Source organism: Squalius cephalus (assembly GCF_949319135.1).
Source record: "Squalius cephalus genome assembly, chromosome: 21".
NCBI classification, from domain to species: Eukaryota; Metazoa; Chordata; class Actinopteri; order Cypriniformes; family Leuciscidae; genus Squalius; species Squalius cephalus.
This window is the reverse complement of record NC_137142.1, coordinates 35,365,717-35,383,216: the sequence shown is the minus strand read 5'-3', so window position 1 is coordinate 35,383,216 and position 17,500 is coordinate 35,365,717. Positions and strand designations below refer to the sequence as shown.

General features: G+C 38.7%; 2 protein-coding genes across 3 annotated transcripts in view; both read right to left on the bottom strand.

Annotated features, from left to right (window-relative positions):
- stk32c (serine/threonine kinase 32C) overlaps positions 1-17,500 on the bottom strand; it is a 100,045-nt gene that overhangs the window by 18,845 nt on the left and 63,700 nt on the right. The gene's annotated exons all lie outside the window — the stretch shown is intronic.
- The window catches only part of LOC307148893 (uncharacterized protein), an 18,655-nt gene that overhangs the window by 305 nt on the left and 850 nt on the right, over positions 1-17,500 (bottom strand). Inside the window, exons 1-13 of one of the 2 annotated variants that reach the window (XM_079854826.1) lie at positions 16,924-17,500; positions 16,615-16,771; positions 16,103-16,295; positions 15,542-15,649; positions 13,585-13,692; positions 12,964-13,071; positions 12,320-12,427; positions 11,699-11,806; positions 11,055-11,162; positions 10,411-10,518; positions 9,375-9,999; positions 5,495-5,562; positions 4,732-4,860 (exon numbers count right to left, since the gene is read on the bottom strand). The exon at positions 16,924-17,500 is cut by the window's right edge and continues 850 nt beyond it. In XM_079854826.1, coding sequence (XP_079710952.1) covers positions 4,747-4,860; positions 5,495-5,562; positions 9,375-9,999; positions 10,411-10,518; positions 11,055-11,162; positions 11,699-11,806; positions 12,320-12,427; positions 12,964-13,071; positions 13,585-13,692; positions 15,542-15,649; positions 16,103-16,295; positions 16,615-16,771; positions 16,924-17,026 — 2,016 coding nt within the window. In that variant the 5' untranslated portion in view covers positions 17,027-17,500 and the 3' untranslated portion in view covers positions 4,732-4,746. The remainder of the gene's footprint in view (positions 1-4,731; positions 4,861-5,494; positions 5,563-9,374; positions 10,000-10,410; positions 10,519-11,054; positions 11,163-11,698; positions 11,807-12,319; positions 12,428-12,963; positions 13,072-13,584; positions 13,693-15,541; positions 15,650-16,102; positions 16,296-16,614; positions 16,772-16,923) is intronic. The other variant, XM_079854827.1, reaches the window with a different exon arrangement.

The following is a 17,500-nucleotide window of genomic DNA, read 5'->3' as shown; positions in this document are numbered from 1 at the left end:
TAGGTCTGGTTATTACAGTTTTTCTCAGTCGCTTTGGTGCATTTCTCACATCACTATTTACATTTGCACAACAGTTAAAGCAGTTCTCAGAACAATTAGTACAAACTGCAAAACCTAGTTGATAACCTGCAAAAGCGTATCACTTGCTCAAAATGGATAGCTCATTCCTCAAAAGCAAGTATTCATGTCAATGAAAGTGTCAGTGTCATCAAGATGAAAAGTCCTGACACCATTGTTTATGAACAAGATAGTCAAATGGCTTGGTTATGTTTTCATTATGACAGTTTATTCTGTAAATGTTTTCCATTGCAAAAAAGTCAGATCTTGGTAACACTACCTGTACATGCTCAAGATAGCACTATATACTATTTGAACAGCCATTTGAAAAATACAGTAAAGTTACACATTACTGTATTTAGTGAGGTAACAGAGTACAAGACACTGAATATGTATGTTTCACATTTTTACTGCATATGCTCTTTGCAATTCTAATTTGTTCACAGCATTGTGCAAATGAAATAAATACAGCTATGCATAGAGCTATGCACAACTGTAAACAATATTGCAGTACATATTGGAACTGAACATACAACATACAGTACATAGTACTGTAATCATTCATGCACATCCAGATGTTCCTCATCAGTGAAAGCTGAGATTCACCTGAGAGAAATTATTCAATTTAGGAGGCATTTTCAGAAAAATAATAATAATAATAATAATAATAATAATAATAATTTAAAAAAAAGTGTAAAATTTGCTTGACAGATTGATAACTAGTTCAACATTTTTGTATGTAATGACTCAAGCAATGAAATGAGGACTATTAGTTTTATATGGAATGACTATTCAGCATTCACAAGTATAGTTAATTTTGACTGACATGACAAGCAAATGATAATGTTATATAACAGCAGAGAGTTGTATGAAAGCAATAGATGCATGTCCAAAAGCATTTGCAGTTTGTTGGAAGGAATGAGAAACTGCTACTATGATGTGCACAAATGACTAAATGTTGTGGAGGTTGAACTAACTGTTGTGCAAATGTAAATAGTGATGTGAGAAATGCACCAAAGCGACTATTATTATTATTATTATTTATTAGGTCTTTTATTATTATTATTTATTAGGTCTTTTATTAGTCGGTTAGTCGCAGGACATACAGGCGCCGGCGCGATCATTTAACTTTCAATACTCTTATCTGTATGAATAAAAGGACAGAGTAATGCAAACTGTAAAGGTTCAACTCTTATTTCTGTAAACTCACAATAACTACAAAATGTTGTGCTTTGTAAAATAATGAAAACAATCAGGATGTGCTTTCTGCTGTCTCAGTGAACTTGAGCATCACAGAAATGAGCCGAAACTCAGCGTATACTCGCCTCACACCAGGGTGGGAATTATACCGCGGCCACGGCCGCCGTTGCCCTAAACTTTGGCCTTCATGCCCCGTGAAAAAAAAATCATCGTACGGCCACAGTGGCCTGTGTGCCCTGGCCCTGTCCAAGTTCCATGTATAAAGCAGAGCATGTGAGCGGAGTGGAGCGGGAGCGAGCGGGGAGCGCGAGCGGGCGGATCTTGGACAGAGCGCAGAGCGGCAATTTCAAAAGGACAGAGCGTCGCCCTATTTCCCGCTCCAGTTTCGCTCCGCTCACACCACGAGTCTGAAGCATGCTTAGTCAAGCCTGACCCTGAATCCATCTGTCTTGCACAGTCATCAACAGTAGACTATTTTCAGTCAAAACTCAGCTCAATAATGGAGTTCAAAAACTCCAAACCATTATGTAGCCTACTATTAATAAGTCGCTCCGGAGTATAAATCGCAACAGTCAAAAAATGCGCCATGAAGAAGAAAAAACACATACAGTATAGGCCTAGCCTAAGTCGCACTGGACTATAAGTCGCATTTATTTAGAAATTTATTTCACAAAAAAAAAAAAACACAATGTTACAGACAAGTATAGCCTACTTGCCTCACAGACCTGAGACATATATATAAAGCTTGAAATGTCTACTTTTAAACAGAACAATTCAAAACGAAAGAAAACAGACTTCTCTCTTATGTAATCCGTATGAAATGTGCAATTCTCTCTGGCGCGTTCACTACTGCGAAGATCGCGAGTCAGCATCTTTCCAGCCGACACAGACATAAAAAAAATAAAAAACTGGTTTATTAGTAAACAATTAAAATGTCTCCTGCTATATTTTACATATTCATAATCATTAATTTTGCCGGTTCGTTGTGACAGCTTTTAGGTGCTTTATTGGCAGCAGCGCCACCCTTACATCGCATCAGCACCGAAAACATAGAGATTCTTTTCTTTTGGGGGCATTTTGTTTGTGGTCAGACTTTCTCAGTTGTTTTTAGGCGCGATGTTAGAGGATGCTGCTAATAAAGTTGCTAGTAGGCCCACACATTGGATTCACGTTTATTATTATAGGCTAAAAAAAATACCCCAGGTTTTATGCCGTTCGTATCATTTTATTTTGTTGTATTTATCCGCCACACCTTTAAGGCCGGTCCGTGAAAATATTGTCTGATATTAAACCGATCTGTGGCGCAAAAAAGCTTGGGGACCGCTACAAGTGATATACATGTAGATTTTTTTCCTTTTTTGGAGCGAGCGGGGGGCGATTTGAGTGGAGCGCGAAGCAAACTGCGTTGAGCGCTGAGCAATAATGATTGTGAGGGTGTATACCTTCTGGATGGAATGGTTCTCTCTCTCACACTCACATGATATAGAGGACTGAATGAATATTTTGAATGCTTTTATTGGCATTTGTGTTGTTTCTGAATGCTTTTATTGGCATTTATGTTGTTTCTATTGTTGTGTGAGGGTGTATACCTTCTGGATGTAATGGCGCTCTCTCTCTCTCTCTCATTAAAAAATGTTTTTTTTTATTAAAAAAGTCATAATCCATGTCTTATTCCAAATTAGGATGTTATGGTATCAATCTGAATGGGAAAACCATCGAATTGTACTCAATGGCCTTTGTGCCCTGTCATATGGCCTTGGTGCCCCTAAAAAAAAAAGAAAAGGTGGAGGCCAAATGGCCTTGCCCCTAAAATTACATAATTCCCACCCTGCCTCACACACACACACACGTGAGAAATATATCTATAGAAAGCTTGAAATGTCTGCTTTTAAACGAATCAATTCAAGTGGAAAATAAATACTCAGATTATGTAATCCGTATGAAATGCGAGTCACTGCGGAGATGACGAGTCTGTATCATCGACTTAATCTCTGCAGCCGAGAATATCAATAAATTATTACAATGTTTGTTTAGACAGTCTCCTTCTGACACAAGACACACTCAATCATTATTTTTGCCGGTGCGCTGCGGAACTTTAAGTGTGCGCTTGATCGCTAATTAGGCTATGTATTATATAGGCAATTAAAGGCTCATTATTATGAGTTATGGCTTATTAATATAAAAATGCGATTAGTTGACTAATAGCTTAATGAACGACTACTAGTCGACTAGAAAAAAAAAAAACTTTAGTCGAGGGCAGCCCTAGTATTTATGTCAGCATCTATATTGCAAGAGAAATTAATTTGCACTCTACCTATAAATAGAATTACACTGTCAATCAAACAGTGATTTTTACATTCAGTCACTTGGCCTGAAATGATCATTGGAGAAAAGGAAAATATATTAGGATCAATGTCTTGGCTGCAAGTTATTTTTATGCATCCATCCACTCAAACTGCTCCAGGGGTTAGGCTAGTTATTACTGATTCGGTGTTTTCATTTTTAGAACAGCTACAGTTCCTACTAGTGCCACAAAACACCTAGTAGATTCTAGCATCAACCAAGTAACCCTCTAAACAACTACAGATGGGTTCCTGAGCAACATGACTGTCAATCTCCCTCGGACTGGGGCTCCATGCAAGATCTCACCTCGTGGGGTCTCAATGATCCTAAGAAAGGTGAGAAATCAGCCCAGAACTACACGGGAGGAGCTGGTCAATGACCTAAAAAGAGCTGTGACCACCGTTTCCAAGGTTACTGTTGGTAATACACTAAGACGTCATGGTTTGAAATCATGCATGGCACGGAAGGTTCCCCTGCTTAAACCAGCACATGTCAAGGCCCGTCTTAAGTTTGCCAATGACCATTTGGATGATCCAGAGGAGTCATGGGAGAAAGTCATGTGATCAGATGAGACCAAAATAGAACTTTTTGGTCATAATTCCACTAAACGTGTTTGGAGGAAGAAGAATGATGAGTACCATCCCAAGAACACCATCCCTACTGTGAAGCATGGGGGTGGTAGCATCATGCTTTGGGGGTGTTTTTCTGCACATGGGACAGGGCGACTGCACTGTATTAAGGAGAGGATGACTGGGGCCATGTATTGCGAGATTTTGGGGAACAACCTCCTTCCCTCAGTTATGTAGTCAAATGATATGTAGATGAGGATCTGCATAGTAAAACTAGGCGTCGTAAGCTCCACATATGGTTATTTCGGGTGGAGATGCATGTACGCACAATCTTCCGCTGACTGGGATTTATAAAGTGAATTCTGCGCAGGTTCTGGCGTACGCACGGTTTTATAAGTCTGAATATTTTTTTGCGTACGCCATTTTTGGCTTTCGGGCGCACGTACACTTTTAGTAAGGTTCCTACGCACAGTTTTATAAATGAGGCCCCTGGTCTGAGATCTGGGTGTTAAAGTGCTCCTAAAGGGTCTAATTTAGTCTAAGAAATGTGTAAAGAGTTCACCTTTGGAAGAAGGCCTCACAGCACTGGCTCCTGTAGGCATCTCTTCATCTGATGGTGGTCTGGGTCTCTTGGGTGGTGGCGGCATGTCATTCCTCTTGGTAGGAGGAAGTGCCACCTCTGCTGATGGTTCTATGGAAAATAATCAAAGTTCAACATTTTCAGAAAGATACAATTTAAATGTACTATAGAATGCTGACAATACACTGTTATTTGTCACACTTATGCACTAATTATTTAAAATCATTAAAGTACAATAAACCCTAAACCTGTGCAATTGTTCATTATTGCAAGTATAATTGAACTACATCTTTCCAGCAGACATTTAATCAAATATAAGTGCAAGTAAATTGAGTATAACCATTTTATTTCATGTCTTAATCATCTGACATGATTCGTTTTGTGCCATGACACAACCAACACGAGAAGAGAGCAGATCAGCTAGTGTTTTATGAAAAATGAAAAATGTACAAGTTTCTCCTATGAAATATATTTTTTATGGTAGTAAACTCACAAAAAAATATTCACTCCAGAATGAATGTTTAGTGTAATTTAGTTGAAGAATAGCTTGGAGGCATTTGATTCATTACACAATGAGCCGTTTCGTCAAAAAAAACAACATTTGTTCAGCATACTAAAGCATCTTCTTTAATGTTGGCTATGATGTTAGAACAATATTTTTGTCTGTCAGGTCTTCACAAGTTACGTGACTGAAAATTATGAATAACTGCAAAATGTAATAGTGTATTTTGACAGTAATACAAACCGTCAACAGTAGATGAACAGTGTCCCTCTTGTATGCTCCCGTCTTCCTCATCACAGTCAATAACGTTTCTGTGGAAGTTCAAAGTACAGCTTAACAATGGTATATAATGGATCATAAACACCTGGTATACGAATAGATGGTAGGGGTGTAACGGTTCACAAAATTTACGTTTCAGTTCAATACGATACACTTGTGTCACGGTTCGGTACGTTTTTGATACAGCAAAAAGAAAAAAAATGCCAGAGTAATTTCCTTGATTTAATTTTTTTATTCTTTTTTTTATTAAAACTAACATCATAAAGTATGATTTTTTTTTACTTTGAGCAATTCTGGAGCTATAATTGACTCTTCTTAGGAGCATATAAAACAAAACGCTCCTTGGAAAAAGTGAAATGTAATATTGTAGTAGTTATAAACAAAGGTTTATTTTAGTTCAGATTAACATTTGAGGGCAGCAATTGTATTTACAATGTCAAGTCAAGTCATCTTCATTTATATAGCGCTTTTAACAATGTAGATTGTCTCAAAGCAGCTTTACAGAGATAAGCTTATAATTTAAGGTAACAGAGATTGTTTCGGCTTTACAGCAGAGTTAAGTTATTTCCATCTAAAGTTAGTTTTGATTGATTTGCTTCCGTCGCAACGATCAAGCAATGTAGCCGCTAAGACGACACCATTCCCTCTACACAGACTTTAAACGCGAACCTGTGAGAAACGCTGATGGCGTTCACATGCGCATTTAGAATGGGTTCTATAGTTATGTGCGTTTGAATATACGCAGGTTTGGAATTCCCTACAAGCCAAGCCTAAACAAAGTACTTGTCTTTCCTTATAAATTTTGATAAAGAATTTTATTTTATTTTGTTGCTTTGGGGTAGGAACGCGAAACGAACAACGCCTTTCCCGACAACGCCTTATCTGTAGAGTGGTAGTGGGATCCTCCATAGGGAGAGACTAGTTGGCACTTCAGCACTGCGTTGTCATCGGTCCAGGCGAAAGTCATTCGTCAGATCTGGATACGGCCTGGATCCGGCAGGCTGCAGGAAAACCTCGGGATAAACACAGACACTAAAATTAGCGTAGATGCCATTCTTCTCATGATGTAACGAGTACATCAGGATTTTTGGGAAGTGTTCCCGAAAGCTAGGTCAAAGAGATGTGTCTTTAGTCTAGCTTTGAACTGACAGAGTGTGTCTGCTTCCCGGACAATGGTAGGAAGACTGTTCCAGAGTTTTGGTGCTAAATAGGAAAAGGATCTACCGCCAGCAGTCGATTTTGATATTCTAGGTATTAGTAACTGGCCGGAATTTTGAGATCGCAATAGACGTGACGGACTATAATGCGTTAAGAGCTCGCTCAAGTACTGCGGAGCTAAACCATTTAGTGCTTTGTAAGTGATCAGCAATATTTTAAAATTTATGCGATGTTTAATAGGGAGCCAATGCAGTTTTGACAGAACCGGGCTAATATGGTCATACTTCCTGGTTCTAGTAAGAACTCGAGCTGCTGCGTTTTGGACCAGCTGTAGTTTGTTTATTAAGCGTGCAGGACAACCACCCAGTAGAGCATTACAATAATCTAGCCTTGAGGTCATGAACGCATGAACTAATTGTTCCGCATTTGTCAATGAGAGCATATGGTGTAATTTAGATATATTTTTAAATGGAAAAATGCAGTTTTACAGATACTAGACACGTGACTTTCAAATGAAAGATTGGTATCAAAGAGCACACCCAGGTTCCTAACCGACGACGAAGACTTAACAGAGCAGCCATCAAGTGTTAGACAGTATTCTAGGTTATTACGTGAGGAAGTTTTTTGTCCAATAATTAGAAACTCTGTTTTTTCAGAATTTAGAAGTAGGAAATTACGAGTCATCCAATTTTTTTATATCCGCTATGCATTCCGTTCATTTTGTGAATTGATAAGTTTCGTTAGGTTTTGAAGAAATATAGAGCTGAGTATCATCGGCATAACAGTGAAAGCTAATGCCATGTTTCCTAATGATTTCTCCTAATGGTAGCATGTACAGAGTGAACAGCAGCGGTCCTAGTACTGAGCCTTGTGGTACGCCATACTGAACTTGTGATCGATGAGACATCTCATCATTTACTGCTACAAACTGATAACGGTCAGATAAGTATGATTTAAACCATGCTAGTGCATTTCCACTAATGCCAACATAATGTTCTAATCTATTTAAAAGAACGTTGTGGTCAATGGTGTCAAATGCAGCACTAAGATCGAGTAACACTAATAGAGAGATACAACCACGATCGGATGATAAGAGCAAATCATTTGTGACTCTAACGAGAGCTGTCTCGGTACTATGGTACGGTCTAAATCCTGAATGGAAATCCTCGCAGAGATCATTTCTTTCAAGAAAGGAACACAGTTGTGAGGATACTGCCTTTTCTAATATCTTTGACAGAAAAGGTAGATTCGAGATCGGCCTATAATTGACTAATTCTGTAGGATCAAGTTGCGTTTTTTTAACAAGCGGTTTAATCATAGCCAGCTTAAAGGTTTTTGGTACGTATCCTAGAGACAAAGACGAATTAATGATATTAAGAAGAGGATCTATGACCTCTGGAAGTATTTCTTTCAGTAGCTTAGTTGGTATAGGGTCTAACATACATGTTGTAGATTTAGATGATTTAATGAGTTTAGTAAATTCTTCCTCTCCTATATCAACGAATTAATCCAATTTTTCCTCAGGGAGACTACAATGCACTGCCTGATGCGATACTGTAGTAGACGGTTGCATAGTTATAATTTTGTCCCTGATATTATCAATCTTATAAGTGAAGAAGTTCATAAAATCATTACTGCTGTGTTGCTTGGAAACTTCGGTGCTTGAAGCTTTATTTTTCGTTAGTTTAGCCACCGTTTCAAATAAATACCTAGGATTATGTTTATTTTCTTCTAATAGGGTTGAAAAATAAGCAGATCTAGCAGCTTTTAAAGCCTCTCTGTAAGTAATTGAGCTCTCCTTCCATGAAATGCGAAATACCTCTAGTTTTGTTTTCTTCCAGTTGCGCTCCATTTTTCTGGCTGCTCTCTTAAGGGCCTGAGTGTGCTCGTTGTACCACGGCGTTGGACTATTTTCTTTAATCTTCTTTAAGCGCAACGGAGCAACTGTGTCTAAAGTGCTGGAAAAGAGAGAGTTAAACATTTCTGTTGTAATATCGAGTTTATTTTAATGTCAAAATAAAACCAACGTAATGTTACTTGAAGGCATTATAGCCTACTATTCCTGCCAAACTTCCATGGTTGCAGTTAGTGTTACTACAGTAAATCCATGGTAAATCCATCTGTGGACACCGGATAGTTCATTTATGGCACAATGTTTCTCCTGGTTTCCACGTCAGAGCTGTTTGAACCGTTAATAACGGAGAAATGTGAATGTTTCTCACAAGATCTCTCAGCGATGTTATTACTTCTGTGGCGAATTCAAATGATTTCTTTACTGGATCTCTTATTAGCGCTGTGTAGTAACAGTGTCGTATGATCATGATCAGCTTGCGCTGCACTGGTCCAAACTGATAAACGGTCCGTCAACCACACAATAACGAGCAGTTTCGTTCCGCTTGCATTACGTTTGCCATTTGACGTTGGACAATGTTGTGGTCGCGCCGGCGTCTCTTACATAACGAGAGCGCTTGCCACACGCGACCCGCCTACATTTGAAATAACGAAATTTTGGTCGGCAGGAAAAATGGTCCAACGAACCGTTCGGTTTGAAAATGCGTACCGAACACAGAACCGAAAGCATCGTACCAAACAGTTCAATACGAATACGTGTATCGTTACACCCCTAATAGATGGTAAACAGAAAATCAAACAGAAAATCAAACAAAAGTCAAATAAAATACCACACCATCAGGATCTATCCCAATTTCATCCAAGTTCTTGCCATGGAACTCAGCTAATCTTCCTTGCTCAAGAGCCATTAGAACTTTGCTGATCTTGGCAAGTTGCAGGGTCTTCTCAGGGAGTCGATAGAACTCATGATGGATTCTTATGTCGTGTCCAAGAAAGTTTGCCAGCTGGTCCATCTCGGTGTCAGTCATATTCAGCACTGTTGAAAGGGTTGCGGCATGCTTTCGCAGTCTTGTAGATGTCAGTGACTTGGGACACTTTGCGTCACACACCTTTGCAAAGCCACGGAGGCAGTCTGACCCTCGAAAATATGTCATGGCTTCTGGTCTTGCAAACATATAGGAATTGTCTTTCAGAACCCCACAAGCCTCTCTCTGCTTAACAAGGAGTTCTAAGGCACATAGCATTTTTGAAGTCAGAAGAATTGGAACTGGTCGACCACGCTTCCCCCTTGCGATAACCCTTGTGAAGTGTCTGCAGAGATTGTTTTCCACTTCAGAGAGTGCCCAGTCCACATCCTCATGTGGATCAGAAGTGTCTCTTGATAGAAATGCAGACAAAGGCATGCTCGAAACCACTCCTTCCCTGCGCCGGTTAAAGAGAATCATCTGGGCTAGACACACCTTTGCCAGAAAAAAAAACAATTATTCCTGTCCAGCAAACCTTGCTCACACACACATCTTGATTAAAACCAGCTTCATGAGGACCTTTCACACACAACGTTATATTTCCTTATGGGGACTAGTTTCATCATATTCAACACACAAGTTTGAACTCAAACACTGACTGAAAGTGTGTTGTGGGGACGTCGTGAGTGTCCATTTTAAAGCAACAATTAACCTAGAAAATAAATCCCTGTGAAGGATAAAACTGGCCCTAAATACTCCACTAGCACTAAACTACAGGACACATGTCGTTACATGGTTTAATGTACTAATTTACACCAGATACGCATCAAAATATGCCTAAAAATCACTAAACCATGACAAAGAGAGACAGTAGACCTAAATCTTTAGTGATGAATGTGAACGTACCTGTTGAGGAGAGTTGATCTGAGCAGATTCATCATCCATCTGAGTCTCTGACTGGAGAGAAGGATCAGAAGCACTCGCTGCGCTGGTTTTAATGGCAACGCTGGTTATCTGTAAGAGACAACATTCATAATGACAAGATATTAGAACATGGAAACACAAGAGAGAAATCTGAAGCAGATACCACATGATTTCAGAGAAATAGACAAATCAACTTCATCTAAAACATTTATTCCTGTCCAGTCAACCCCTGTCTGCGCTCACACACATCTGGATAAAACCCGGCTTCATGGGGACCTTTCACACACCTTCATGGGGACCTTTCACACACAATGTTATAGTTCCTTATGGGGACTAGTTTCATCAAATTCAACACATGAGTTTGAACTCAAACACTGACTGAAAGTGTGTTGTGGGGACGTCGTGAGTGTCCATTTTAAAGCAACAATTAACCTAGAAAATAATTCCCTGTGAAGGATAAAACTGGCCCTAAATACTCCACTAGCACTAAACTACAGGACACATGTCGTTACACGGTTTAATGTACTAATTTACACCAGATACGCATCAAAATATGCCTAAAAATCACTAAACCATGACAAAGAGAGACAGTAGACCTAAATCTTTAGTGATGAATGTGAACGTACCTGTTGAGGAGAGTTGATCTGAGCAGATTCATCATCCATCTGAGTCTCTGACTGGAGAGAAGGATCAGAAGCACTCGCTGCGCTGGTTTTAATGGCAACGCTGGTTATCTGTAAGAGACAACATTCATAATGACAAGATATTAGAACATGGAAACACAAGAGAAAAATTTGAAGCAGATACCACATGATTTTATAAAAAGAGACAAATCAACTTCATCTAAAACATTTATTCCTGTCCAGTCAACCCCTGTCTGCGCTCACGCACATCTGGATAAAACCCGGCTTCATGGGGACCTTTCACACACCTTCATGGGGACCTTTCACACACAATGTCATAGTTCCTTATGGGGACTAGTTTCATCAAATTCAACACATGAGTTTGAACTCAAACACTGACTGAAAGTGTGTTGTGGGGACGTCGTGAGTGTCCATTTTAAAGCAACAATTAACCTAGAAAATAATTCCCTGTGAAGGATAAAACTGGCCCTAAATACTCCACTAGCACTAAACTACAGGACACATGTCGTTACACGGTTTAATGTACTAATTTACACCAGATACGCATCAAAATATGCCTAAAAATCACTAAACCATGACAAAGAGAGACAGTAGACCTAAATCTTTAGTGATGAATGTGAACGTACCTGTTGAGGAGAGTTGATCTGAGCAGATTTATCATCCATCTGAGTCTCTGACTGGAGAGAAGGATCAGAAGCACTCGCTGCGCTGGTTTTAATGGCAACGCTGGTTATCTGTAAGAGACAACATTCATAATGACAAGATATTAGAACATGGAAACACAAGAGAGAAATCTGAAGCAGATACCACATGATTTCAGAGAAATAGACAAATCAACTTCATCTAAAACATTTATTCCTGTCTAGTCAACCCCTGTCTGCGCTCACACACATCTGGATAAAACCCGGCTTCATGGGGACCTTTCACACACAATGTCATAGTTCCTTATGGGGACTAGTTTCATCAAATTCAACACATGAGTTTGAACTCAAACACTGACTGAAAGTGTGTTGTGGGGACGTCGTGAGTGTCCATTTTAAAGCAACAATTAACCTAGAAAATAATTCCCTGTGAAGGATAAAACTGGCCCTAAATACTCCACTAGCACTAAACTACAGGACACATGTCGTTACACGGTTTAATGTACTAATTTACACCAGATACGCATCAAAATATGCCTAAAAATCACTAAACCATGACAAAGAGAGACAGTAGACCTAAATCTTTAGTGATGAATGTGAACGTACCTGTTGAGGAGAGTTGATCTGAGCAGATTCATCATCCATCTGAGTCTCTGACTGGAGAGAAGGATCAGAAGCACTCGCTGCGCTGGTTTTAATGGCAACGCTGGTTATCTGTAAGAGACAACATTCATAATGACAAGATATTAGAACATGGAAACACAAGAGAGAAATCTGAAGCAGATACCACATGATTTCAGAGAAATAGACAAATCAACTTCATCTAAAACATTTATTCCTGTCTAGTCAACCCCTGTCTGCGCTCACACACATCTGGATAAAACCCGGCTTCATGGGGACCTTTCACACACCTTCATGGGGACCTTTCACACACAATGTTATAGTTCCTTATGGGGACTAGTTTCATCAAATTCAACACATGAGTTTGAACTCAAACACTGACTGAAAGTGTGTTGTGGGGACGTCGTGAGTGTCCATTTTAAAGCAACAATTAACCTAGAAAATAAATCCTTATGAAGGATAAAACTGGCCCTAAATACTCCACTAGCACTAAACTACAGGACACATGTCGTTACACGGTTTAATGTACTAATTTACACCAGATACGCATCAAAATATGCCTAAAAATCACTAAACCATGACAAAGAGAGACAGTAGACCTAAATCTTTAGTGATGAATGTGAACGTACCTGTTGAGGAGAGTTGATCTGAGCAGATTCATCATCCATCTGAGTCTCTGACTGGAGAGAAGGATCAGAAGCACTCGCTGCGCTGGTTTTAATGGCAACGCTGGTTATCTGTAAGAGACAACATTCATAATGACAAGATATTAGAACATGGAAACACAAGAGAGAAATTTGAAGCAGATACCACATGATTTTATAGAAAGAGACAAATCAACTTCATCTAAAACATTTATTCCTGTCCAGTCAACCCCTGTCTGCGCTCACACACATCTGGATAAAACCCGGCTTCATGGGGACCTTTCACACACAACGTTATAGTTCCTTATGGGGACTAGTTTCACCAAATTCAACACATGAGTTTGAACTCAAACACTGACTGAAAGTGTGTTGTGGGGACTTCGTGAGTGTCCATTTTAAAGCAACAATTAACCTAGAAAATAATTCCCTGTGAAGGATAAAACTGGCCCTAAATACTCCACTAGCACTAAACTACAGGACACATGTCGTTACACGGTTTAATGTACTAATTTACACCAGATACGCATCAAAATATGCCTAAAAATCACTAAACCATGACAAAGAGAGACAGTAGACCTAAATCTTTAGTGATGAATGTGAACGTACCTGTTGAGGAGAGTTGATCTGAGCAGATTCATCATCCATCTGAGTCTCTGACTGGAGAGAAGGATCAGAAGCACTCGCTGCACTGGTTTTAATGGCAACGCTGGTTATCTGTAAGAGACAACATTCATAATGACAAGATATTAGAACATGGAAACACAAGAGAGAAATCTGAAGCAGATACCACAGGATTTCAGAGAAATAGACAAATCAACTTCATCTAAAACATTTATTCCTGTCCAGTCAACCCCTGTCTGCGCTCACACACATCTGGATAAAACCCGGCTTCATGGGGACCTTTCACACACCTTCATGGGGACCTTTCACACACCACGTTATAGTTCCTTATGGGGACTAGTTTCATCAAATTCAACACACAAGTTTTAAGTCAAACACTGACTGAAAGTGTGTTGTGGGGACGTCGTGACTGTCCATTTTAAAGCAACAATTAATCCAGAAAAAAATCCCTGTGAAGGATAAAACTGGCCCTAAATACTCCACTAGCACTAACCTACTGGACACATGTCGTTACACGGTTTAATTTACTAATTTACACCAGATACGCATCAAAATATGCTTAAAAATCACTAAACCATGACAAAGAGAGACAGTAGACCTAAATCTTTAGTGATGAATGTAGGGATGCACCGATCCGATACTCAGTATCGGAATCGGCTCCGATACTGCCATTTTTGGCGGATCGGGTATCGGTCAGACAAGGCCGATCCAAATCCGATATTGTGCGTATACTATTCAGTGTTATTGTTAAGCCCCACAAACATTACAAAGCACCATAAGTTTTCGTGCACAATATTTTAAGTGTTCTGAAGCCATTATACAGTATAATGTGAGATATAAATTAATATTTAAGTGTTAAATTCAAGATCACGTAAACGTTTCCCTCAGCTGCGGCTGTCAATCATTCTTCATTCAGCACTCAAACAGCGCGTCGCGTCCGGTTATGACAGAACACACGATGAAACTCTCTCCAAGATGATTCAATGTTACTATTATTATACTTGATCTGTAGATAAAGGTCTATGGTTTCACATAAAACAACTTTATCTTGCTGGACTTTATTGCTGTACCTTAATCATGTTACTTTCCACCGGGTGTCTGTTAGATCACAACAGTAGAGTAAAGTCAGGTACTATTTGTTCTTCACGCGCACAGTAACTGAAATTTAAAAGAAAATGCTGAATAGACTATTGCATAGATAGATACTGTATAATACACTATGCATCATATGTATTTTCTTTGTGCTTTAAACTTTTCAATGCGGACTCGACGCGCTGCGCGCTGTGACTCATGTTGCTTCAAGAGCATCATTCTGCGCTCGGGATGCGCATAAGCGCTGTGGGCCACACTGTATTGGAGCCTTTCATATCGTAATACAGGGACGCAATGAAAGATTATTAATAGCCGTTCTTGTCCTGTCCTATCTATTATGTTGCTACCTTATTAAACAGCTGTGCTATACATTTAAAAAATGTCTCAATTTTATAGTAGGATATAAAATAATTGCTATTTTTATCTTGTTTTTCATGAATGTATTTTACAACAATACAAAGAGCAATGTGTAAAGTTTTACCAGATTTAGTGTTACACTTATTGTCTCTAATTTGTTCTCCACTAAACATTTTTTTCACAAAATGTTCAGATTTTATACAATTAATTGTGCACTCGTGATTTTTCTAGACTAAATTTTATTGCTGAATTATCCACTAATCTAGTTTATAATAGCATTTATGTCAGATTATGATCATATATTTTTTGTTGGTGTTTTTCTTTTTTTTCAGTTCTTATCAGTTTAACACAGAGTAATAGAAATTCTACTTGATTAAAAAAAAACTGCGCTGGTATCGGTACGGATCGGTATCGGCCGATACTCAGAATTTTTGGTATCGGATCGGTTCTGAAAAAATGGTATCGTTGCATCCCTAGATGAATGTGAACGTACCTGTTGAGGAGAGTTGATCTGAGCAGATTCATCATCCATCTGAGTCTCTGACTGGAGAGAAGGATCAGAAGCACTCGCTGCACTGGTTTTAATGGCAACGCTGGTTATCTGTAAGAGACAACATTCATAATGACAAGATATTAGAACATGGAAACACAAGAGATAAATCTGAAGCAGATACCACATGATTTCAGAATTAAAAAAAAAAAAAAAAAATACAAAAACATTTACAATTAAAACATGTCTTCATTTTACATAGTTAATCTTTAGTTTATTTTTGTGATTACATTTCACCCATAAGTTGCAATAAGGCCATTGCATGCCACACATAACTTGCAGAAAGAAAAGTGGCCTAAGACTGTACCACCTCACTCTTTAAATGTATAAATTTTAGGGGTGGGGTAGAAACACTGACCTAAAACGTAACTTAACTTATCATTTATAGACATGATTAGATTCATAGATTTCTAATAGATTCAAATTATAATCTATTCAACCAACAACTTGCTTAACATGTTGCAACAATGATATATTCTGTACACAGTGTGCTTTGCAACATACTTGTGTTCTCCAAGGGTAGTCTTCTCCTCCATAATCATAGGCAATTTCTTCTCCTTCTTTAATGTCATCCAGGGCAAACAGACAAAGGTGAGGCTTTCCATTGACGTCAGTTTTCTTCATCTTACAATTTGGATATTTGTGGTCATCAATAACGATCCGCCGAAACGATCCATCTTCTCTTGAGGCATCAATACTTAAATATGAAAGCATGAGAAAAGGATGAATACAAGTATTACAATATACCACCCCAAATCAGTGTCTTTTTTTACTATAGTTTAGCACAGGGTTTCTCAAACTCAGTCCTGGAGGGCCACTGTCCTGCACAGTTTAGCTCCAAAACTGATCAAACACACCTAGCTGTGAGTTTCTAGTGATCCTGAAGACATTGATTAGTTTGCTCAGGTGTGTTTGATCAGGGTTGGAGCTAAACTGTGCAGGACAGTGGCCCTGCAGGACTGAGTTTGAGAGACCCTGGTTTAGCATAAGGAATATGGTGCAACTTGACTTCTTACCACCATGTTTTCCCTCGCCAAATGAAATCAAACATAAATGCAGCACAGGATGCGTGGTAACATGTTCTTCTTCTCTGCAGCTCTGCATCATTTATCATATCTCCCCTGTACTCAAAATCACCTTTGCAAAAGGCACCCTTTGCGAATAGACCACGTCCTGCAAAATACAGAATTTTTTTTTTTTCACCAAAAATAAAATCTTATAGATAAAGGATGCCAAATACACAAAAAGACATCAATAGTTGGCAGCAGTATGGTTAGGACATGCATATGATGGTAAATATTAAATGATAAATCACACCACCTTACCTTTCACTGGATTGATATACTTCACATCTAATTTGAATGTTTTGTCAGTCTTCGAAACAACATGATGCATGGCATCCTTAAGGGGGCTGATTCGTGGTGGCATTTCAAACTGAGAGAAAAAAAATTGTAATAAATAATAGTGTGAAAATGGGGAGACATGCAGAATTAAACTAGCATGTTCAATAAGTAGATAAGAATGTTATTGTAATGTAACACTGCATTACAATGATATCGTATGTATCAATGTAAGACAAGAAATCAGAACTCAAGGATATCACATTTATTGACTAACTTACTAGCCTTGAGGGCATAAACTCAACATTTTCACTTAGGCTCTAATCTCTCACAAAACCAACATCTATATAATCCCAGGTAGCCTTGACAATTAACTACTTATTTGGCTCTTAACCTAACTACTCTTTTGAACGATCTCGCCATACAAACCCCAGTTTATTTTAAGTTACTGTCATAATTAAAACAAAGTTTATTCATTTAAAGCTACTTACCATTTCAGTGTTTTTATTTTTGCCTAACGTTACTTAATTGCTCTGTTAACGATATCAATACTAAAAGTCAA